This window comes from Plectropomus leopardus, chromosome 7 (assembly GCF_008729295.1).
Source record: "Plectropomus leopardus isolate mb chromosome 7, YSFRI_Pleo_2.0, whole genome shotgun sequence".
Lineage (NCBI taxonomy): Eukaryota > Metazoa > Chordata > Actinopteri > Perciformes > Serranidae > Plectropomus > Plectropomus leopardus.
The window spans coordinates 19,420,353-19,445,048 of record NC_056469.1 but is presented as its reverse complement, the minus strand read 5'-3'; the positions used below and the strand labels follow the sequence as shown (position 1 = coordinate 19,445,048).

Here is a 24,696-nt window from a genome sequence, read left to right as displayed (position 1 = left end):
GCTGCGTGCGTTTGAATGGCAGCTGACAAGCCTGGAGACACTGTAGGGGCAAGACAGGACCGAGGCAAATTTAACACACAGTGACATCCTAATGAATACTGATAGATAATGAGTCTGTAAGTTATAAATAGTCTTACTGTTTGGGCGTGTGCAGCACCTCAGTCTGCAGTTAAAAGATTATCCAAGTCATGGCTGCTCCCCCTTTAAGAACAGCAGGATGATGCTTAAAAGCCCTGACCTGTGAAGTCAAACTCAATCTCACTGAGGGCTTAGATGCGCCTTTTATCCACCATTGATCTCTCTCACCCAAGGTGCCCTCTGTGTGTTCTAACTACTTACTGGTTTCAATTTTACCAGTGTGTTGATCAATCGATCGGATGAACGTAAGAGTGCGCAGAGGGTGCATGCTTTCTCCAAGGACGCATAATCCTCCAAATGTGTTATTTGAAAAACTGAGGATGTTTGAAACTGTTAAGTCTGTAATTCGATTTTGACCGCATTAAATTGGTGAGCATTGGCTGAGCATTTCTAGTGAATAATGGCCTATCATGTCCAGGAACATCAGAGCTTCACTTAATTGTGAATTATGTTAATTTTCAAAGAAGGCTGAATAAGGACCCCTTTGTTCTTGACCATTTCAGTCTATCATGTTTCTGCCGGGTGACCTTTTTTGAGACCCCTCAAAGTCTGTGTGTAAATCTAAACTTGGTCAGGTGCAAGTACGGCTGATCATTTCAAACAGGCCCCCACAATGGACTACTCCAGAGATGACTTTTTTCTGTTGCCCAACGGGGAAGTTAGCATCACCCTGGTTCCATTGTCCAACAGCCTAGGGGATTTTTCCAATGGATTAAGGATTTTGCAGAAAAATAGCTCTGTGGCAGGTGTTTATGATACTTACACATTTTGTTCATCAAGATAATCTCCACAAATGAACACCTCTTTAAGGATTTTTGAAAGCCTAAATGCATTCGCCAGAAGTAAAAAGCTAACGATAGGCTATAAAGGAACCACAGCATGGTCGCACAAGTTAATATCCCGACCACAACGAGGCTGTAAAACCGTGTTTGATGCAGCTCAATGTGTTGACATCCTGTAGTCTCATTTAGCCGCTTGTTAGCAACCGCCTTTTTTAAGACACATTAATGCTTCAAAGTTCACGTGGGGTATTTACTGATATACTTTATGTTGTAGAACAAAATGTGAATGTTCTTAAGCTTGCGTTAACCACGGATATCATTACATTTCTAAACTAAATGCTATTTAAAAAGCCCATTGACTTTGAGGTGAAGGGACCAGGAGGGCTAAAATGCTAACTAATTTCCGGGTTGTAGGACTCACTACAGGGGCACTTTATAGAAAGTTCTGGGTGTTTTTAGTTATTTCTAGGCTCATCTAAAAAAGACAGTTTACCACAAAATTAAAAAAAGAAATAAAAATTACATGTTCTTCCTTTTTGGTGAGCTAGCAGTGGATGCATGCTTCCTTCTGTGCGGTTTTAAAGACCGGTAGGAAGAAAATAGTTCCTACATGAAACTGCTCACAAGTCTCGAATAACTGGGTTAAGAATTTTGGATAGAGAGTTTTTTAAAAAAAAAAAAGGGGTTTTTTTTGGCACTTTGAGCGCCACAAGCCAAGTGCCATCCAGTTCCATTGCATTTGAAAGCAGGCAGACAACTCTACAGCCAATATCTTTCACACTCTGTAACTTACACCAAAACGTTCTAGACTGATATAGCACTACAGGTAAGAGGAAAAATATGTTTTTGATTTTGAGGTGAACTGTTAAGATGCCCTGCTAACATATGAACAAACACACAAGGGACTTAAAAACCATTGGAAGAAGTAATAAAGTATTGATGTTTGCATGTCAAAGATCTGCAGAATGACAATAAGCCACAACCAAAGTCCATAAAGGTTATTAGCCGGTGAAAGTTTTATTTTTCACCATTTTACTTAGAAAAGATGCCTTAAAATCTAACCTGAGAACAGTGAGGCTGCTACAGAGAGAAAAGGAGTCTTTTTTTCTTTCTTATGCCATTTCAAAAAAGAAACGCGAGGAGAAAAAAAAAAGAATTAGCCACGAGTGACCTTTCATTTGTGAACATCAGTCTTCCAAAGCATTATTCATGTCTTCACATTCACATTCTCTGCTCTGCTCTCACTAAGGTGTAAAAAATTTCTACTGCAAAACATCTATCATTCAACTTTGGCTAGGAGCCTCGTTTGATAGATTAGACACTTGCACTATCCATATCAGGTTTGAATCTAGCAGTAGTAGCAGAACAGCACTTCCAAAGCACAAGCTGTTAACTTGCAGAGTCTGAGATATTAAAATGTGATAGTCTGCGTGATTTTGCCAGGGGTCTGAGTGTTGGTTTTGCTTTGCTGGATCCTGAGCTGTTGACACAGGGAGAAGCAATCGTGCTCTAATAAGTGGCTCCGAAGCTTGATATCTCTCTTCCACTTTCACTCACATCGCCCAAAGCGGAACAAAAACACATCATGTATATTCATTCACAAAATCATCAACAATGTTAATATTGGCTTTCGCTGTTTGTACAACCAATTACAGTTTACTTATTGTTCGCCTGAGTGGGTGGAGAAATATGTGAGATCATTTCCAAGTTTCCAAACTATTCCTTCATTTCGTGGAGAACGAGTCGTGCTCAGCTAAGAAGTGCAGCACAGGATTTCTGTGTACTCCTTTTCCGTAGTGAGCAGAGAGTCTTTGACTGCCGCTCTCCAGGGTGCCTTCCCCCCCTTGTGCGTCGAGCTGCATTTGAAGTGTTGCAATACCAAAATAGAGCAAACAGCTTGAAATGAAACATGTGGGGATTATTCTTACACATATTGAGACAGCGGTAAATCACATGTGAACAAAATATGAAAATGAAACCCACTGTATTTATATATAGTTCGGCAAAAGCTGGAATTTGTACCACGCCCCTCTCTAGTCCTGATACCAGCGTGTGGGATTTGTCCACACTTGTACATTCAAATTTGTAATTTAAGTGATTTTGTTGACATTATTTTTTTGTAGTTAGCAAATGCCCAACAATTCAAGTATACCACTTTCTTTTTTTTCCTTTTTTTTTTTTCAAATCAAGCTCCAAGATTGCACACACTTCATGGTAATTATTATGACAAAGGGCCAGCATGAACTTAATGAGTTATTGATTGTTTACTCCCAGAGATAATCTGCTCTAACATTCTGTATTAACATCTGTATTAAAACATGAGAAGTCTTATTTACATAAATCAGCCCAGAAGCAGAGGCCAGCACAGCTCCTTGTTTGTCTTTGGGTCTAGGTAAGCTGTGTGTGTCACATTATTTCTCTCTGTAAAATTTTAATGTTTTGCATACTTTGATGTTTTTTTCACTTAAAATTCAAACTGCTTCTCTGGGGGGCGCATGAGCTTCATTGTAACTGGTCTCCATCAAGGCTTCTGTCAGCAAGCAGACTAATAAATTAAAGCAGCTAAAAACAACATATTAATACGGAACTCAAAAATACAAACAGAATAAAAGAAGAAGTCAAAATCCAAGATTTTGGGGGGGGGGGGGATACACTGACAGGGAACAAAATTAAATGACACACATCATAGTCCATGAGTGAGGCTACATAAATACAAAACAACCAAGGAGTTCAGCAGAGGTTCTCTTTCATAACTAGTGCTAATAAAGCACTCTGATGGTGGTGGGTGGGCAGCTTTTCTCGGAGGACATTTCTACTGAGTTGCAGCGGGTGGTTTGCTCAAGAGGGTTGAAACAGTCAAGTACAGCCACGATCGGCCGGTGAAGGGTTCACGACCTGTGAACCCAGGGAAGGATGCATTCACTAAAAAGAAAGTGATTCTTCACGTCCTTTATTTCCGCCATCATCTCGCCTTCTTTTCCAGCGTGTCGGTCGTATGTCTGAGTGGTGGCGCCCCTCCCTGTTCTTTTTGTCTCCGCTTCACTGTGGCGGTGTCTCTCCAACCATCTCGATGCCGTGCTGCTGGAGTTGCGCTCGGAGCAAAGCATTCTCATTCTTCAGTTCTTCAATCTTAAGAACAAAGAACAAAAAAAAAAAAAAAATCTCATTATCAACATCTTCATCCCCGTGACAGCTATATATAGCTCCAAGTTTACAGACCAAACTTTCTTCGTTTGAAGGCTGAAGTGCTGGCTGTGTGTAATGTACACACAGGGCTATTCAATCCCTGGGATTAAAGAGTAGTATGTGCAGCCTTTTTCAAAGACACTCCTGTCCACAACCAACTGGATTATCAAATCTTGAGGTATGTCATCTCCGCTACATTTCCCTTGGGTGAATCCTGAATTCGCTGCCAGTCCACTGAGGGACTGAGGAGAGGATATTGAGCTTTGAGCATCAGAATAAGAATATATTGCCGAGAGCTGCAGGCCTGGGATTCAATGGGGAGATGTGGCAGCCTCAGAGCTGTAAGATTTCACAATACTTTGAGTGCATTAGTATGCAGTTAGTTCTCACACAACCCCTGTGTATACTATTCCCACCGTCTCTCAAAGCGCTGATTTCAGGTAACACTTCTCATTATATAAGCGCAAACGCTTTTGATCCTCTTTGTCAAGCCTTGATGATCAGCTACACAGGCTAAAGTCTCCAAGGGTTTGTTTTGGAGAAATGAAGATGCATATGGGGCTAGGTGGATTTCATGCTTCTGAGACTTAAGTGAAAGGATGTTGCAATGAACTCCAAAGCAAAGTAATGTATTCAATGCAGTGGCAATCTTCACAGACACATATGCAGCGCACTATGGCCGCCTCATTATATGCCACTATTTATCTGCTCAACCCAACAGCCTCAAAGGAAGATTTAGACATTATCATTCATAGACCTCCTTCACACATTTATTCAAGTCCTGGAGACTTCACTTGATGCCAGTATTTGTTGGCAAGAGCACACACTGACATTCATACCTGCTGCCTGCACAGCTCGTTGTCCACTTGTATCCTCTCCACTTCCTTCAGACTCTCCTGCAGTCGCTGGTTGCTTTGCCTCAGCTCTCGGATGTAGTCGCAGGCTTTGGAAAGGATGCCTCCTTTGCTCTGGAGGGACAGAGATGATTTGTGAAAAACATAAATGTCAGGGGGAAGTGCAGAGTGAAGGAAGACTTGCTTACTGCTCCAGTCTTGGTGCTGTCCATGTTGCAGTCTGGGATGATCTTGGAAAGTGTGACAATCCAGTTGTTGATCTTGTCTCTTCGCCGCCTCTCAACTGTAATGTTGAATAGAGACAGGTAAAATAAATAAATAAATAAACATATATACATATAAGCAGATTGATTTATTTAGACTGAGTGATTAGAGGCTATTTTGCTTTAACCTGTTCCACTCCACTTGGACGTCTTGCTAGCTTTGTTGGGAGGGGGTTAAACATCACTCAGGCTAAATTCGGACGAGGGGAAAAATTGGTGTGGCCATTTTCACAGGTTCCCTTGACCTTTCACCTAAAGATATGTGGATGAAAACGGGTTCTATGTGTACCAGTGAGTCCCCTTTACAGACTTGCCCACTTTCTGCTAATTTCGTTCAGTTTTGGGCAAAAAACATGCCATTTTTCAGATGCAGTACAAATGTATTTTCACCTATTGCATTTGAATATTTCTGCATACTGGGGTCCCTAAACAGTATTAGCATTGCATAAATTAGGTATGACTGGAAAGCTGAGACTCTTGTGGAATAAATGAGCACAGTTTTAACAGATGACAGTAGCCATGTCATTGCAGTAAAAACATTTTTTTTTAAACTTGACATCCCTGTATACAATGGCCTATTGTGACCTGCAGGATAATCACAGCCTCGTAAAATGTTCCAACTGAAACATAGAGACATCGGGCATTCAGGAAACGTATAGTTTTTCATAGGTGTGTTGACAATAAGGAGATTTTATGAGCCACTTCTAATGCAAGAGATCACCGTCCAGTTGCCGAAAATGCAATTCTTACAAAGTCTCCAATTGTCACAGCACATATTTTTCTGTGGTGTTTCTCAAGGTCTTGGTGTATTAGTTGTGATATTTTGGAAGTTTTTCTAACCATTTTTATCAATTATTGAGTGGAGAAAATTGCTAAAATTTTGCATCAAATCTGTGAAACAGCTAATATCAAATCAATGTGGTGATATCAAATATCCCAAAAACGCTGCAACAGCTTCTGAGAAATACTTGAGCATGGGGAATGACCTTCATACACTTTCATCATTCAGTCTGCAAGCACTAAACTAAACTTTCAATGTTTATATAGGCACTTAACCAAAACACGGTGTTTATTACATATTTAGGACTTGACACACAGTGCTGAGCTGCATCTCATATTAATCTTCAGGTTTCCTGCTTCTTTGAGGCATGTACTGTTGACCTGATATCTCTTCCCAAAGATCCCCTGTCCCCCTAAAAAAAAGACATAAATGGTTCTATCATAAAGAAGAGGGAGAAAAGGTTAAAGAACCACGCTTTCATTTTCTGCAGCTTGTTATTTCAGTGGATGCACTACAGGTACCAAAAACTGCCCGACTCTGACAGCTCAACATCACCCTCTAGTGGCTGCTTCGTAAACATGTTGTTATCCATCCTTGATAGAATATTTTGATGGGGCTTGCTGATTCTCTTTCAACAAAAAATGCTCCATTTAGGCACCAGGCTGCATTGTGCTGCGCAGTCTGATGAAATCAAAAGCCACCGTTGTAGCTAATTACCCACCTTCATTATGTTGCGCTCTCCTCCTTTCATCTCTCGGTGTTCGCGGTCCATCCATTTTCCTGCAGACAGACAGGAAATAAAACACTTTTCACACACACACTACAATATCTCCCATCTCTGACTACCCCACATTCAGGCACAAATCCAATCCAATCCCCCAAATTCACCTAATCCTGCGCCTATTGAAAACTATTATTCACAGTTATCTTTAAATTCAAGTCTTTTGTAATCACAGCTCAGGCCACTACCATTTAAAAAGGGTTCTTCTGAAGTTGTGTAGTGCAGTTGGTAGAAATACTGAAAAATGCACAGACATATGCGGCCACATATGCAGCCCTGAATCCCTCAATGGCCTGCAGCCAGGCTGCTTTGACTGGAATACTGAGGCCAGTCCAACCTTCTTATCCTTGTTCGCTGTCCTCTTCCCCAGGTGTGGCCCAAAGGGAGCGCTCTGCTTTATTATGCTGTAAAATTACAACACTGTAAAAAAACCAGATGCTGTCTATTGGAGTCTCGGCTCACGGCTAATGACACAACTGTCTCTTGTCTGTGTCGTCCCTTAGGTATTCTGTTAATTAAGTCCCTGAGACGTGACAGGGAGACTTATCTAACCACCCAACACAGCATGAACGGGCCAATAACACATATTTAATCATATGGGCGGTCCACCAACTGTCTTAACTATGTTTATGTCTCACTAATAGAGCAGACAACTAATGCTTCTCTCAGTGCAGAAAGTAATTTTTTTTACTAAAGAAAAAAAATAATGCAACTATTGTCTATTGGCTGCATTGCTGCTTACTTCTCCTCTCAGCTTGAGATTCATAATGTCCTGTAAGGTCATTCTTGTTCCTCATCTGTCCTTCCACAACACTTCTTTATTCTAACAGCAGTGAATTTGTGACCCATCAACACAACTCGACGGCTGATATCTCTGTTTGAGATAGTCAGCCAAGCCAAACTGCAGTCTCTCTCTTGTATCTGAATGCATCTTAATGGGATTTCAGCTGTATAATGGATTCAGCCCAAAAGTACTCTTAGGCAGAGTGTAAAAAAAAAAATATATATATATATATAATAAATATGAATAACTAAATGTAGAGGCCTAGAGAAATGTCTTCCCTCCCTCCTTTTCACAAGTTATAGAGGCGCACCTCATCTGAGCACTCCTGAGAGTTATTGTTGTTGGAGAAATGCAGAAAATGAGCAGTACACAACCCTGCTGCTTAAGTGCTTTATCCATATAATTTGAAGCACAGATACAGAAGAGGACTAAATTTGTGAAGTCTTACATTGATTCTTGAAAGAGAAATGCAAGTGTCACTCCTCCTACCCTCCCCTGTCATTAGGCTGCAGTATCACACCAAGCCAGAGCCTGGACACTGGGGACATTAACCTGCACGCTAATATTCCACTCCTTGAATATGACAATATTCAGAATTTGATGGGTTTCATGTAATCAGCATATTGTGTTTGGATTAGGATTGCAATGGTTTGCGATTTTTACAGTATGATTACAGTAAGAAAACATCACGGTATATGGTATTGCGCAATGATTTTCATTATTAGTTACAGTGACTCTTAAAGGAATGAAAACAGATGTTATTTGGTGGGTTGAACAAATGTTTTGTTGTATTTGAAACTTGATTTTTTTAAACCGGGGTCTGAGTAATTAGTTTCCATTTTTAAAATAAATGAAATAATGTTGACATGACTAGTAATTAGCCCAATGTACACCGTCAATTAACTGCAACCATTAACCTCAATTTTCATACGACGGTAAATACCGCTGCATCCCTACTTTGGATATTTTGAATTAGGCCTTATTCCAAATGTAGCATGTTCCAATTAAGACGTGGAAATGCCAGTGTTATTGAGATTTAGGAGCATTATTTGGGCATGTTTACAACGTATTCAGGATATACATCTTGACTGTGGTTTTTAACAGTTTGTGACACACAGCCTCTTGCTCGTTTACAGTCGGCTCTATGTGTTGTCATAGATGTGTTGTACACAAACCAACTCGGCAAGTTTGTAAAGGTGAAGATGCATGCCCAAAAGAAAAGCCCACGTGGTTTGAAAGGAGAAACACACCTACTGTTAAACATCATGAAAGACTTGAATATCGACAGGTTTTTCGATATGCGCAAATATCAATTTTTTCAGAATAAGGGCAAAAAGGGGAACATTTTTTCAACCTTTTCATGAAGGTTGTTGCAGGAATGAGAGAGGGAAGATGTGCTCATATGATCAAACACGTCTGCTGCCAGATCCTGGCACCAGACACAGCCGTTCCACTTTTCTATAATTTGGCATGATAAATGGTTAAGTTGGGGCATGTTAAACAGAGAATGAATGGCTGCATGTAAACATTTTTTAACATTGCAAACTATAAATTGTCACATCTGCAGTCAAGCTGTTGGAGGCACACTGGGGTCTCCCACACTTTATGCTGAAGAAACAGGGCTTTGCGGTGCTCTCTATCTGTAATTTATTCTTCTGTCTTAAAAACACGTAGGCCTGTTTCTTCCACGTGGACCTCACTTTTGCAATCTAAATCTTCCTCATTGGCTCAGACATAAACAAGGAAAACTTTGGACCAGAAAAGATTTTTTTTTTTTTTGGTGTTTGTTTTATTTAACGTTAATATTGGCTCTGAAAATGCATGATATTGTAATGGGCATCTATATAATTGTTATTTTAAAAAAATATTAAAAACTTTTTTTTTAACTCGTATTCTAATAGTTAACAATTAAATGGTTCTAATTAACTTTTTGGAATAATCTGAATATTTTTTGCATGTAAATATAGTTAGTGAGTCCATTGAGTGTACATTAAGATACAAGTGCAACTGCAGTTTGGGCTTGATATTCTCCCATGGGATGATATGGACAAATGTGAACTTTAGTTACTGTTGATTGCTTCTGTGCAAACAATTATGAGAAGGAGACTAACAACACATGGTTTTTATGTCCCAGTATTCTTCACATCTACAAAATAAAGCCACACCTTTATGAGCTCACAAGAAAAACCTCAAAGACTGAAACTAACTAATCTAAAACTAGGCTACATGAGAACAAAACTACTACAGAGGACACTTTGACAACGATACTAAAATAAAAGTGTGGAACAAGCCGTTTGTTTCCATTTGGAGAACAACGACCTAATTTTTTAAGTCCTAATGGAGAAACAAGTTTGCCACAAGCACAACTAACAACAATGGATCGGGGTCAGCACTGAAGAAACACTACATCTGTGTCTCACACATCAAGAGCAGGGAGAATCACCAGGGATTTATGGGAGGAGGGGGGCGGGGAGGAGAGGAGGGCAGAGGTTTGTGTGCGTCTTCTCTCTTCTTGTGATCTAATTTGATTGGTTCATTTGCTGTAAAAAAAAAACAAGGAGTGTGAGAGAAATGTGGAAACTGTCCTCACCAGTTTAAACCTTCATGCTGCAGCAGCTCGTTTTCATCTCTGCGAACGGCAGATAGGGTGGGAAATTTTTATTCATTTTACTCACATGTCAACGATAATGTCACTGTTCATTAGTTTTCACCTAAATATAACTCTGAGGCTTGTGTCAGAGATCATAAATTATTCATGTAAGAGGAAATAAATAGAAACAAACACATTGCAGATAGGCATTGCGAGAGATGAAAAAACAGTTCACTTTGTATTTCTACACATGGCATTGGCAATGCAAGACGTACACCGCAACAAAGCTCGTTCTTTACTCTTGACTGGAAAGCAGTCTGTTGTACGTTGTGAATATCAAGCAACATCAAAAGCGGCAGAGCTGCTGCCAAATTTAAGGCGGATCTACAACTCCCTGAAATGCTGCCCACAACAAAGGAGTTTAAATCGCTGAGAAATCTAAACGTCTTGAAAATCACAGAAGCAGTCAACTTCCTTGTTGTCAAACCACATTCTGTTTTATCCAAACCGACAAATGATACATGAAAGGCAGAGACATTAATAGTGTGTCGTCTATATCCTGTTTGTTTGTTTTTTTAATAACCATCTTAATGAGGAGGAAAAGAGGAGCTCATCTGCAGCCTAATAGGGCTGCTCACAATTACACAATTATTTTCATCAATAATGAGATTATGATTATTTAACAAGATTACTCAGTGATTTTGGAAATATCTTGCATTTATTGAACTTTATAAAGAAAATATTGTCTTGAGGTGTACTTCGCAGGATTTTCCTAAAAAACAGTGTATTGATCCATATAGAAGTAATTCCTATCGATTGTCACTTAAGACTCACCAGAAGTGGCGGGGTGTTTTTTCTGCAGAGACTCTGCCTTCTGCCTGAATTTTTCTATTTTCTTCTTATTTTCTACGTTTGGGGTGTTATGAACATGTATCCCCACAGTGCTCAGGCAAATCAGGGCATTATAAAAAAAGGTGGGTACCAGGTGCCAGACTAAGCTGCAGGCATCCAGACACATCGCTGGAGAAAAAAAACAACAACAATCTAAATATAGTGAGACAAAACGAAAACAAGAGTCATTCAGGGGTTAACTTTCACTGGGAAGTGGTTTACGAACGTAACCAACAATCCTGCATAGTATACCTTTGACAGTGGATGTTGAACTTTAAATAAACATTTTTTTAACTGCCCGCCAACATTCCTGTCTTAATAGGCTGTACCAGGCTGAGTTTTAAAGTGATGATACTAATATCATGTCATGTGATGCTTTCAGGTAGGGGGCAGAATAATGCTTCAAGGTTAAATTTTGATGATGGAAAATGCCATGGCCATTTCACAGGGGTCCCTTGCCCTCTGACCTCAAGATATCTGAATGAAAAAGGCTTCTGAGGGTATTCATGAGTCTTCCCTTTACAGACATACCCGTTCTGTGCTAGGCGCATGCATTTTTTTGTTGTCATTTGATTCCTAATGGAATTGAAAATATGTGATTTACAAATGTGATTAATGGCTATTTAAAGAATTAATTGTTTGACAGCCCTAATAAATAGAAACTTACGAGAGGAAAGGGGTAGACCCTTTGCAGTCGGCAGAAGGGGTGTAAATCACAATTACTCTGAGCAGCATGCATGGGAATGAATTACAAAATATTTGTATATTTCTTGGGTTTCCCTGATGGTCTGAATAAATCCCTAAATATTTTGCTAGTCGCTTAAAAAAAAAAAGTCACTAAAATGGGCTAGAAAGTCGCTAACTCTAGCAAGAAAGTTGTAAAGTTGGCAACACCGAGCGCACTGCTGGAAAGGAAAAGGGTGCTCTGAATTTATAAACAGAGCATCATTGCAAAACAGAATGCAGCAAAATAGTTATTTTGCAGTTATTTGTTGGAAGCCAAAATTTTTTTTTAATCTCCCAGCCCTGCTGCCTAGATTAGTGAATGTTAACATGCTGTGTTTCTATACAGCTGGTTGTTGCTCCATCGAGGTGCTTTAACTAAATCCCTATGATGCAGTCAGTCTCACATGGTAGAGGTTGAGTATACGTCTGGTGGGAAATGGAGAAATATTCACTTAGGTCAGTGCTGCTAACTTAATTTGATAATGGGTCATGTGTTCATTTTGGGTGACCAAATGAGCAAATTGCTGCACTTAGGCTTTACCAAACAAGGGAAAAAACAGTTACCGGACCATAAAGAAAATTGCATTCCTCAGCACTGGCTCATGTGTCATTGTGATTTTGGCAGTTACGTGATCTCTGACTGTGAATAATAGCTTAAAGGAACTTCTTTTTCTGAATAAGTATCTGTAGTAGGCCAGATAAGGCTGGTGTCATGCAATTAAAATGACAACCTGGTTTGTCTTTGCTCACGTGAGCCTGCTGATTGTCTTAATAACAGCAATCACCAGCATGTGGCTAACAGTTGGAGCAAGTCTGGCTCTTTTGATGCATGATTATAATGATGTATGTTGTGAATTTTAGGGATAAACAACATAAGAACATTTTGGAGGGAAATGAGAGAAGCAAGGATGTGCTAAAATAAAATTTAGACCCTTAATATAAAATCAGCCTCCGCAGCACATTCAGGAGAGGGATGAGAAAGACTCCCTGGGCAGTAACACAGTGTGATGTTAAACTCACAGACAACAACTGCAGTAACAATCCTTAAAGTAAGCCTCATGGCGGTTCAAATTAGCTTGGAAGTGGTTTTATGCGCATTTGTCCATATAATATTGAATCCTTTCCTGACCTGATGGATCTTAAACTAGCTGGTCCATATATAGGTTAGGATGTTCTCGCTCTGCATATTCCTTTGCTAAACATCACATTCCTGCATGTTTCCCAGTAATTTAACTCCACTTCCCTCCTGCATTAGCATTTAGATATACACTGCCATTCAAAAGTTTGGAATCACCTTTTATATTCATGTTTTCCTCCATTACTTTAATATTGGCTATTTTAACAGAGATAAAAACAGTCTAATTCAGACGCCAAATGTATTATTTACATTTGGAAAAGTTAAACCAGAAGAATATGTATGTAAATGATTAAAACGTCCATTTAGTTGATGTCCCCACCGTTTAACATAACATAAAAGGGGAGAATGTTGTAACGATTTTTTTCCAAATTCCCTTCGATTTGGAATTTGTTTTCCAGTCCATCTATCTTTTTTCCTCTGCTTATCACATGTTTTACTTGACAAAAGGGCAGCAGGCTAAGGAGGGTATTACAGACGTCCCTCTCCCAAGCAAAATTTTCCAACTCCTTCTGAGGGACCCCGAGGCGTTTCCAGGCCAGATGAGATATATAATCCCTCCAGAGTTTTCTGAATCTAACCCAGAGCCTCCTATCAGTTGGACGTGCCCAGAAAAAACCTCTAATGGGAGGCGTCCATGTGGCATCCTGATCAGATGCCCAAACCACATCAACTGGCCCCCGACCAGCAACTTTACTCCGATCTCCCTCTGGATTTCTCAGCTATCTCTAAGGCTGAGCAGCCACCCAACGGAGGAAACTCAATTCGGCCGATGGTATCCGCAAACTTTTCGGCCACTGTCCAAGAGTAGGTCGGAGGGTCATAGTGTAGATGGAGAGCTTTGCCTTGTGGCTCAACTCCCTTCACACTATGACAGTTCAGCCTCACGCCCGCATCACTGCTGACGCCACACCAAACCACCTATCCATCTCATGCTTCATTATACCCTCACTCACGAATAACACCGCAAGATACTTGAACTACTTCACTTGGGGCAGAAACTCAATCTTAGTCTTGTCCAGAAAAGCATATGTGACCCTCGATTATTATTCAACCATTTTGGATTTTCTTCTTTGGGCCCTCTGCAGTCAATCAGTGATTAAATTGAAAAGGTTTAAACTGAATTGTCTGTACATATTATGTTTAGCTTATTATTATTCTCTGATCAAATTCCAGTAGTGCTAGAGTAACCTTCTACTTTCATTCCAAAGTTTGAAGAAGAGCTTTGCTAAAGCAACATGTTACCTGCGAATTTCAGCTTGTTAGAGGCATTATTGTACACTTAAACCAATGACTGCTTTCCTCTGTTCATACTGAACTGTTGCTCAGTGGGATCTTTGTCTCTTTTTGCCCTTTGAAGAATCAGTGTGATTGAACCATGGTAATGCGTTTCGTTGTCCATGCTCTAAACAAGCCTTTATACAAAATAATATGTTTTTGTAAAGCAGACTTTCTGCGACCTAAAAGCACGAAAGACCTTTCAAAAAAAGAGTATTCCTCTCGACCATCGACCCAATCAAGCTTTAGTGGTAGGCGATTCTGCAGTTTTGAATGGCAGTGTATGTGAATTCAGCATGCTTTGTTCAGTCAACATGTGAACTGCTGTATTTCTCAGGCTTTGCCATGTGGGGTTCTTGAACTGAAAGAAGTCTGTCTAGCTTGTGCAGATTTTTTTTCAGAGCATCACAATCTCAAATGCCTGTAATACATAGTTAAAACGTCAGACCAGAAATCAAATGTAATTTACAGCTGTGAATGGCTCTGAACACGACACATTAAAAAGAAATGTGCCCCACTTTTAAACTCCAACCAAAATTCACCTTCAAGCTATTCACAACTTTTCTGCTAAAACCACCGAATGGCCTAGTTAATGTGGCATTTCCATGGAGGATAACAACAGTGTTTTACAGAAGTGACCGGCAGTTAGTTTTCAGAAAAAGCTTCATCTCAGACTGCAATTTAATTGTTGTCTCCTTTTTCCCAGACAGCAACTGATAGAGCTGATACTCACGCAGGGTAGGGCTGTGTGCGCGGGGCGATGGTTCGTGGTGTCCCTGTCTGGATGACATCAGGGGGGGTCATCATCACATAAAACTGACCTGTGGACAGCACAGGAGTCATCAGTTAACAATGGGGGAAAAGACAGCAGGGCAGCAAGGCTCTTGTTGCTCTAATAAAACATCTCACAACTGATACGAGTGTTTACACAGTTGGAAAAAAATATCACACCCCAAATCCTCATGGGCAAACGCAAAAAACAACACTTATTAGGAATACAACAGTGCTGGAAGCCCCCGCATTTTAAATCAACTTTTAGACAGAAAACCTATCAAGCCTTCCTTCTCCCAACTCCTGGGACAGTCACTACAAAAACTACTACATACAGTTTTGACAGGAGAATGCACACACTCCACTGTAAGGCATGCAGAAAGCACCCCTTTCAGTACTTCTGTGAGGACTGTGTGGTACAAACGCCTCATCTTGTTCCTGTTGGTCAGCTGGATGGCCAACATGGCCCAACCAGAATTCAACAAAAATGCCATTTAAAGACATCAGCCCAAGAAATTACTATTCCCAAGTAACGCCAGACAATAGGACATGTAAATCCTTGACACATTATGTTAAATATTAGATATTAAGTTAAAGACATGATCCCAGAATCTGGGGTGGATACATAGTAATTAAGAAAATAATAAAGAAAATATTTTCCAGTATCACAAGTAGTAGATAAAAAATATCAACAAAATGTCTGGTGTAAAATATGCCAAATAAATTAACAAATTCCCTAATCAGGGCTCCCACGCATTTTTAAACGTTTTTTAAATAATATTTTACCCCATTTTCACAACGATTTGTAGAAAGTTTAAAATGGGTAGGTCTGTATAGCAATACAGCCACATATACCAATAAACCAGAACGACACATGCAGGTACTTCGCAAAATGTCAGTTAGTAATCCAAGAAACTGATTTTGCACTGTGATAGACATATTTTTAGCATTTTTATGAACATATTTGAGACAATAGTTAAAACCATGTAAATTCAAAAGTTTTTCCAACTTATACTATACAGACCAGATTTTAGAATTTTAACAACGAACAGATCTATTTTCTGTACCGCAGAGTGTGTCCCTCTTCAGGGCGTACACCACATCCACAGCAGTCACAGTCTTCCTCTTAGTGCGCTCTGTTTAGGTGAAAGCATCTCAGATCACATTCTCCAGCACGCTGTAGGTCTCATCGTAGATCAGACCAGCGATATGCTTCTATTCACCACTGCGAGCTAGACGGCTGCGTGATTATCTGGATGTTATCATGAAGGACTTTACAGTGACACTTCCTTAACCATTTCCTGATTACTGACTCTGTTCATTAGTATTTTTCTTTGTTTAGGCTTATCTTATTTTTGAGTTATTTAATGGAACAGGCCCAGAATGCAAAGAGGATGACAGCGTTTATGTTTTTTGTGTTTTGCTGCTGTTAAAATGTAGGCACTTATATGGCTACTTAAAACATATGTCTAGTAGTTATACTATATGGCCTGAATTCTGAAATATTAGCGGTCATACTGACTGTCAAAAAAAAGTGCCCAGGCAGCAGACATTTTCTCACTGTTTTGAAAATGTTTGGACTTAATTTTGTGAAAACTGGGTTTATAGTGTCGTCTTGTCGCTTTGTGGTGACATGAAATCCATGTGAGCTTTAACGAATTTGCTCCTGTTTTAAAAATACAGTATTTTTTGGTGGAAAATTCCTTTGGAAAAAGTGATGATGCTTGCACATGGACACTTAATACTCTGTAAAAAGGTCAAGTGTTTCTCACCCCTGGATGCAGTCTTGCCAAAATGTGGTTTATTGCTCCATGCACTATCCTCCACAATCCCTCACCTCATAGGAGATGGCAGCTTGTAAAGCACTCTCCATCTCCACCCTACAGTGCACTCCACAGACAGTCTGTCATGCCTGCTTAAAGTGCCCCAGGGTAACAGAAAAAGACATAGAAGCCCACTTCCTCCTGCAAATCCCTGGCTTCAGCTGCTACCACAGCAAAGAAACCTCACGGTCTTCTTCCCTTTCTGTGGCATCACCTGGCAGACACTAACAACACCCAAAAAAAGAAAAACACAACAAGCACCCAAAACATAGTTTTTGTGGTTTGTGCTGCTGCACCCAGTGTGTGTCATAAAGGTTGTGACTGAGGTGTGTCAACTGAACTCAATGTGTGTCATGTGATGCAAGTATAAAACACAACGCACTCGATGAGGGAGAGAGACACGCAGGGTGTGTAGATGTGTCAGGAACAAATGAAATTCAAGAAAAGCTTGCTAAATAGAAACCAAAAACCTAAACAGTCAGGGAACATAAAAAACTGATTATCAGCTATTATCAACTACATGTGTTTTCTGGCCCGCTCTGCTTTATTCTGTGTATGCCTCGAGCAAAGAGCTGTTTTACAGTTTCAGCTTCTCAGATAAGAGCATTTGCTGCTATTTTTGTCAAATATGACAGTAATTTAAATATATTTGGCTTCTGTTGTTAGTCAGACTAAACAAGTGAGGTTTCTTAACATATTATAATCTAACTGGCAATAAATTTTATAGTTGACAACTAATTGATTAATCATTGCAGCTCTTTGAAAGTTGTTCAATATGTAATTGAGTAATTAAGAAAAAAAGTTTAAAAGAAAAAGCTTCATAAATGTGAATATTTTCTGGTTTCTTTTTTTTTTTTTTAACTTTTGTAGACCAGACACTAATAATTAATCAACAAAATAAACAGCTAAATAACTGATTATGAAATTTTAATTTGCAGCCCTAGACTCATATACGTATGTTAGGGCCACAAGCAAATCTTCTTATTTTGGGAAGAAATAACTAAAATACAACATCAGATCAGACTGCATTAAAATTGGTGTACAGGTGTCATTTAGGTCTCTATTTCATACCTGTGCAGATCACTAGTCTGGGCCAACAGTGCAGCACGAAGCACAGACTCCAGCAGAAACACTGGTTGATTAATTACAAGGTCCTCCCATAAACTCTGTCCAGGCAACAGTTTGCCAGAACAAGCAGATGCTTGTTGTGTATAACAGAGCCGGGGGGCTGCATCCCGCTCTGCAGGTCGACCAAACCCAGACCACCCTCACTGACAGTCTACCAGCCTTGTCTGGATCACCACCATGAAACCGCAAGGACACATAGCACAGCCAGACAACCACATATGGTGGTAAAGAGGGAGAGGCAGAATGGGTGGAAATGTGACTTGAGGCGCACAGTAAATATGATCAGCGTCATAACTGACTTGTTTAATTTCTAAACTTTTCGAGAAAGTATATTTTAACCATGGCAAAAATGCTATGAAATATTATTGTTAGGGATATATGATAATATCAGCAAGTCATCGGTATCAGCAGATACTGGCTTTAAAATGAAATATCGGAATCGGCCAACATGCTGATTTCTGCCAATGTCACAAGCCGATATATGTATTTTTTTATTGGCAAAGTCAACATGTACAAAACATCAACCTGAGGTTATTTTGCACAATAAACGAATATTACATACATTGAAAAGCACTCTATTTGATGTCTCCATCATCTGGTGGGCCATCACAATAAGAGTATTATAATATGATAATAATTCCACTACAGAAGAGACCTGATGATCACTAAAAGCAGGTGGGGAAAAAAGTGGATATATGGATATCAGTATCATTTATCGCCTAAATGAATTGCTATACTATGTTGGCATACTGGATATCAACAAAAAATCCAATATCGTGCATCCACAATTACTGTGCAGGGAACCACGTGGTGAATAAAAAACATTGCTGGGTGTGTGTGGCAGAAAATCTTCCATTGTTTGAAAGCGAGCAAAACATTAGAGTACAGAATCTTAACACCTTTTTAAAAATGCTAAGGCACCGTCAGAGAAATTCTATGTCCACATGTATCTCAAAAGATATTTCAATGACAGCAAGTAGCAAAAAGGCGCAGCATCATTTATAATCGAAAGTACATCGAATGTCTGTTTTCTTTCTCATCGGCTAAAGCCGAGGAGAATCGTGGTTCATTTACAACCTCTGAAAATAGTGCTGTTGTTCTCTCAGTCCTCCATACACTCCTGTTTGCTGTGGGGCTAATTTAGACATTATTTTCAGTGTCACTGTGGTAAGCTTCTACCCAAATTAAGTGTGAGCACTGACTCACCCCCTGCCTGTGTGAGTGTGGGGTCCGAGGCGGCCTGCACAGACACAGTGCCGTCGCTCACCGCAGTCGCAGGGAAGTAAGCGAAACGCGTCTCCCCTCCCACCGCCTCTCCTGCTGGGCTTCCTCCATTACTGAAAGGGTTTTGGATCACAGCCTGTGACAGATAAGAGAGAGACAGAGGAGAAGCTTGAACAAGTAGCAATGGAGCAGTCACAGCAGGTGAACGCACAACTCAGTCTCTGTCAGACTCAATACTGGTGTCCCCTCTGGACCCCCCAAGCAAAACACAGGGCTGTTTGACAGCTGGGACAACAGGAGGAAAAGGAAGCTGCAGTGATCTTGTTAGCAGAGACAACATCAAGGTCAGTAAAGCTATCAGTGTATTACAAATGAAAACAAATTTAATGTGTTCTCGTGGGGAAAATTTTATGTTTCTGACCAAAAACATAGAAGCAAAGCAATTCTGCAACTGCATTTTTTAATCTCTGTTAGTAGCTCTGTGTTGGACAGACGTCCTGCTGAGACACACGCCTCACTATTTATGCTGCTTCGCTAGTTTGATGACCTCAGAGGCAGAACCTACACCTGTAGCTTTAATCACAATGAAAGTGTGTCTCTTTCTCATGTATTTATTAGTGTTTAGACAACATTGGGTTTTATGGCACAAGCGAGATCAGTATTTGTCTACCAAGACGATTATTGTTTGCAGAATTAATATGCTGCGGAATTATAAAACAGAATTATATAACGTCGGAATTATAAAAACTGAAATATCACCAGTGTTATCCTGGAAAGGGGCCATATTCAAAACTCCGAGTGTATGAGTTGTCTGGACACGATTCTCAACATGGAGGTGGCTGAGCCTGCAGCTAGCCGCTAACAGTGCGGACTCCATAAACAGCACTAAACAACGGCAACAGTGCTGACAGAGCAAATGGTAGCCCCTTTCACACTGTCTATTAGGCGGGAGGATTGTGCCATTGTGCCGCCTTGCCGTTCTATATAAAAGATATGATTGCGGATTGGAAGAACAGAGTTGCCTCGCCTTTGAGCTGGCAACAGAACCCTTATTGCAGCTATCGCAGGAAACAACAGAGAAGCTCACATTACCACATACAGCGAGACAGCATGACTTTATTCTCTGCTCCATTACTCCACGAAATCTTTACATAGCAAACGGTTACTTGCTGCTACATTAATGTTCTGACTCTGGCATTACTTATGACTTTAAGACTAAAGCACGCAGTTAGTCTTTGAATCCATTCACAAATAGGTTTTCTTTGATTAATAAAAAAAGAGGGGATTTTGTTACCTGAGCCACAGCCTGAGGGGCTCCAGTGAAGGCGGCTGCAGAGACGACACTCACTGCTCCTCCCCCATCATCTCTTCCCTCAACGTGCTGGTCAGTCACCTGAACAACTCGATACGTCACCTGCAATATGAGACAGAAACATGGATGAAAGAGGGAATAAGAATAGAACAAACATCTAGCTGTTTTTGGTTTGATTCACTACAGTTTCTCCGACAGGTGTACCATGTGCAAATCAGACCCTTACCTGACTTGTAGATTTGTTCAGCATATCTATTCCTTCAGTTAAGCCGAGGCCAGTATCTCACATTGTAGTCCTTACTGCAGTAGTGCATTGATCTCACTTCAGGCACATTCTGAAGCATAAGCATATTGTTTCCCTCTCAATTTGCTTATGCTTCAGAATGTGCCTGATTCAATTTTATCAACAAGTCATGAAAATGAGCTTGTTTGTTCCAAGAATTAGTATTTGTATCCTTCCATCATGTGACTCTCCTCCTGACCGACATGTGACAGCGGCCCCATGCCAATCCCAGACCAGACCAGAATCACATGATCGCTCACACTAGCCTTGTTTACGCCAACTGAGCCACATGGGTTACTGACTTAATTTCCTCTGGTGTAAATCATCACAATAATGATAAATCAACTTGAATATCACACATTTACTGTTTTACAATGTAATTATTTGCATCACATTGTCCATCACTGACGGACACTGCAGGGAATGCCACATTAGTGTCGAGGAGACACTCTTGACAAAGGTCACCAGTCAATCATGGGACGAGAAAAAGAAAGCCACACATTCATACCTTCAGGCAATAAGAGCCTGTTATCCTCCTGATTTGTAAAGGAGGGAGCCGAAGCATCCACAGAAAACACGCGACAACATAACAAGAAAACGCTACCTTTAGTGTTCGTGAGAGGACCTCCTCTCTCTGTGAGGTGACAGCACTTACACCAAAACACTCAACATGATTAAAGCTTTAATAATAAACAGTACACACTAAACGTGTGGGGTGAAATGTTTACTGACAATCGCATTATCTACCACTGTCATGTTGCTCAGTGCATGCAACCAAATCCATTCAACCACACCCATCAATATAAAACATGAAGCTCTTTCAGTTGCTAATTATGTCTCTGCACAAACACACCTTTAACGTTTATTCAACCTGACATCTAAAGTAACTCTGAGTGTTCTGTTTTCTGTCGTGAGTGCTGAACAGATGCAATATTACCCTAAAATTCCACGCTTATATGCCATCAGGGGCACTTAATGTCTTTCTGAAATTGGCAGTAAAAAAACAGCGATCATAAGTAGAGCCATAATTCCATCCATTAGTTTCTTACCTGGCCACCCTCAGTGCGGAACTGATATTGTATGTTATGGTCTCCAAATGCTGCAGCCTGCTGAACACTGGCTATTGTAACAGCTGTCTGCTCTTCTCCTGTTCCGTCTCAGGGGGGAAAAAACAGAAAAGGCCAGTTATGAGAATGTAAAAGAAGGAAAACTAATACAGACAGCTACCATGCACTGACTTCAGCTGCATAAAACAATACTGCTGCATGCTGCAGTTCACAAAGAAAAGGAAATGCATTTTGTTGCACACCTTGTTAGAATCCATTTGTTACATTATGACTGCAGATAACAAATTTTCTGCTTTATCTTTTTGTCAGTAAAATGTATAGGGTTCCTACAGCTTAAGGCAAGTTAGATTTAAGACCTTTTAGGACTTTTTAAAATTAAATGGAATTATATTTAAAATCACTTTTTCAATATCCCACATTGAAGGGGGAAAAAACATGGCACAACATCAGTTATTTAGGGTTAGGTTGTAATTTGGGACAATTTTGCCCAAATGTTTACTTTAACATATAACTGACCTTCTAGTCAATGTAAAACATCAGATGTCCACCTCAAAATGTTCTGTGTTACATTAAATTTGATAAATTATTCAAAAAATAGATATTACCACTCATTTTAAGATTGTATGATGCGGTGTTTGAGTGTCTTAATAGTCATATCAGTATCATAGTATCATAGTTAACGACTAAAAAATGCAGAATTTAAAATAAAAAGTATGTATGTATGTATATATATACACATGTGTGTGGATGACTTCTATGAAAGAAAAAAATGTTTCGTAATATCCTACTTCCGATGTCTTCGCATTTTCAAGACTTGTGCAATATTGATTTGAGACATTTTAATACTAATTAATGCCTTATTTATACATGAATGAATTTATTGTCCTTTAAGACGTTTTAAGGATCTGTGGGAACCCTTAATGTAACAAAATAGTGCCCTGTGCAGTTTTCCAGAACCAAAACATCTTCAAATGGCATGTTATTCAACCAAACATCTCAAAATCCAAAGCTATTCAGTTTATTACCGTGTAAAACAAGTAAAAACATCAAAATTAAACAATTATTAAGCATGAAACGAGCAACTGTTTGGCTTTTTTGTTTCAAAAGAAGAAATTAATGTATCAAAATTGTTGCAAATCAATTCTCTACTGATCAGTTAATAGAATTATCAACTAATTGTTGCAGCTATGACCGTACAACCTTTTGTCTATCACACAAAGCATCACTGTGTGCAGGTGCCAGCTGTTGTAATAACAGCTTAGTAAATAAACACTTACCCTCAGATGCCTGGACAACCTCTTCTTCTTGCTTTTCTTGGCTGCAAAGCAGATACAAAATAACTTAATGTAACCAGCTATCATTCCTATTCTGGATAAAATAAATGCAATTACTGTCTCATAACTAATCTGGCGTCAAACTTGTGCAAGTCTCCAGTAAACCAACATCACAATCGCAGCGAAAAAAAAATACTGCTGCCCTCGGGTTGCCTACAGTGGCTGATAACACTGTTTGTTGTGTTTTTAAACCTAGCTGAAGCTAACTATGCTATTACACTGTTATTAGCTCGTCATGATCATGTTTAAACAACTGGACTTTGGTCTTCTCTTGGATATAACCAGTCAGCTATCCACTTCGCAAAGTATTCAACTTCTAACTTAACCGCAGTCTTTATATTGAATTGGTTTAGACAATAGTTTTTAGGTCAGGCCTTGGTTAGCGTCGTAAACTAGCTATCTGAAATAGCATGTAGTAGCTAGCTTGTGTCAGTTAGCCATTTTGGCCGAGTCTCGGTTACCTTGCGCTGTCCAGACTCTGTTCAAGCATATCCATCAGGGTTGGAATAAAAAGTGATATTCGGTGTCACAGACGGAGATGGAAGTGCTGATCACGGGAACAAACACTCGGGTCATGTGAGAGAGACAGCCCAGGACACGTGAGGTATGGCTCGGTGTCGAAGTTAAAATGGAGGCCGCTGCTGCTGTCGCGCGCTGGGTGACCCGAGCTGACTCCGAGTCAGCTGTCGAGCTGGAGGATTTGCAGATCTCTTGAGATCAGCTAACGCGCTCAAAACAACTGTCTCTACCCCCTGTGTTCACTATACTGCGAAACATCTCCAGCCGGGCTCATATCTGCGATGTTAGTCACATCAAGAGAAAGTGGCAAAGACAAAAAATAGACCGTTTAAATAATAATAATAATAATAATAATAAAACAAGAACTGAGTCATCTGTTATTGTTCTGGGAGTAACTGTTTGTCTTTAAGGAGACAAAGGTGGCTTAATAGTCCTGCCCAGATCTGAACAAGCACTATATAAAATGTTTATAGGCTATGACACAAAAAAATATTATTATTGATCCCCAGAGAAAAAATATTTTAAGGTGCCTTAGCAAAGGCACTGTGTCCATTTAAATGTTTAAGCCTTTATTCTGGCTACTTTAATGATCATCTCATTTAATTGTGTCACTTAACTGCCATTACACTGTCAGTCACTTTGAAAACTTATTTCAAATGGTTATTACGGTTATTATTTATCCAGGGAAAGCTAACTCTTAAAGCATGATAATGTATGATAGTGTATTTAACACTAAAGGCTACTATTTAATGTTGTACTGTGCTATTTTTTTATTTTGTTATACCCTATTATACTATAATGACGCATTCACCTTATAAATATGTCTTTTATCCTTTACTATGTTATATGTGCCATATTATACTGTATTAAGGTAATATGTTACATTGAACCTATATTATATGCATTATATTATATTATATTATATTAAATGGTGAGTTTGGAGATTTAAAAAAAAAAACAAAACATGCCATTAAAATCCACTTGTGGCTTGTGGGGTTTTGAGGATATTAAAAATACCATTAGCCAAACAGTGTTTAAAAAATGAA

At 39.6% G+C, this 24,696-nt stretch overlaps 1 protein-coding gene across 3 annotated transcripts; it reads right to left on the bottom strand.

Moving 5' to 3' along the window:
- Positions 1-1,914: 1,914 nt before the first annotated feature.
- On the bottom strand, positions 1,915-23,861 carry LOC121945460 (upstream stimulatory factor 2). 3 transcript variants are annotated; one of them, XM_042489641.1, is made up of 11 exons: positions 23,593-23,861; positions 23,075-23,115; positions 21,780-21,886; positions 20,430-20,549; positions 19,118-19,271; positions 14,923-15,010; positions 10,160-10,198; positions 6,726-6,784; positions 5,149-5,243; positions 4,946-5,074; positions 1,915-4,049 (listed from the first exon to the last, which is right to left on the bottom strand). In XM_042489641.1, exons 1-11 carry the CDS (start codon positions 23,625-23,627, stop codon positions 3,960-3,962), a joined length of 957 nt encoding a protein of 318 aa, XP_042345575.1. In that variant the 5' UTR covers positions 23,628-23,861; the 3' UTR covers positions 1,915-3,959. The 3 variants fall into 3 exon arrangements, with proteins under 3 accessions (XP_042345575.1, XP_042345576.1, XP_042345577.1); XM_042489642.1 differs by lacking the exon at positions 10,160-10,198 and having other exon boundaries at positions 23,593-23,854; XM_042489643.1 differs by lacking the exons at positions 21,780-21,886; positions 23,075-23,115; positions 23,593-23,861 and adding an exon at positions 20,674-20,788.
- Positions 23,862-24,696: the final 835 nt, after the last annotated feature.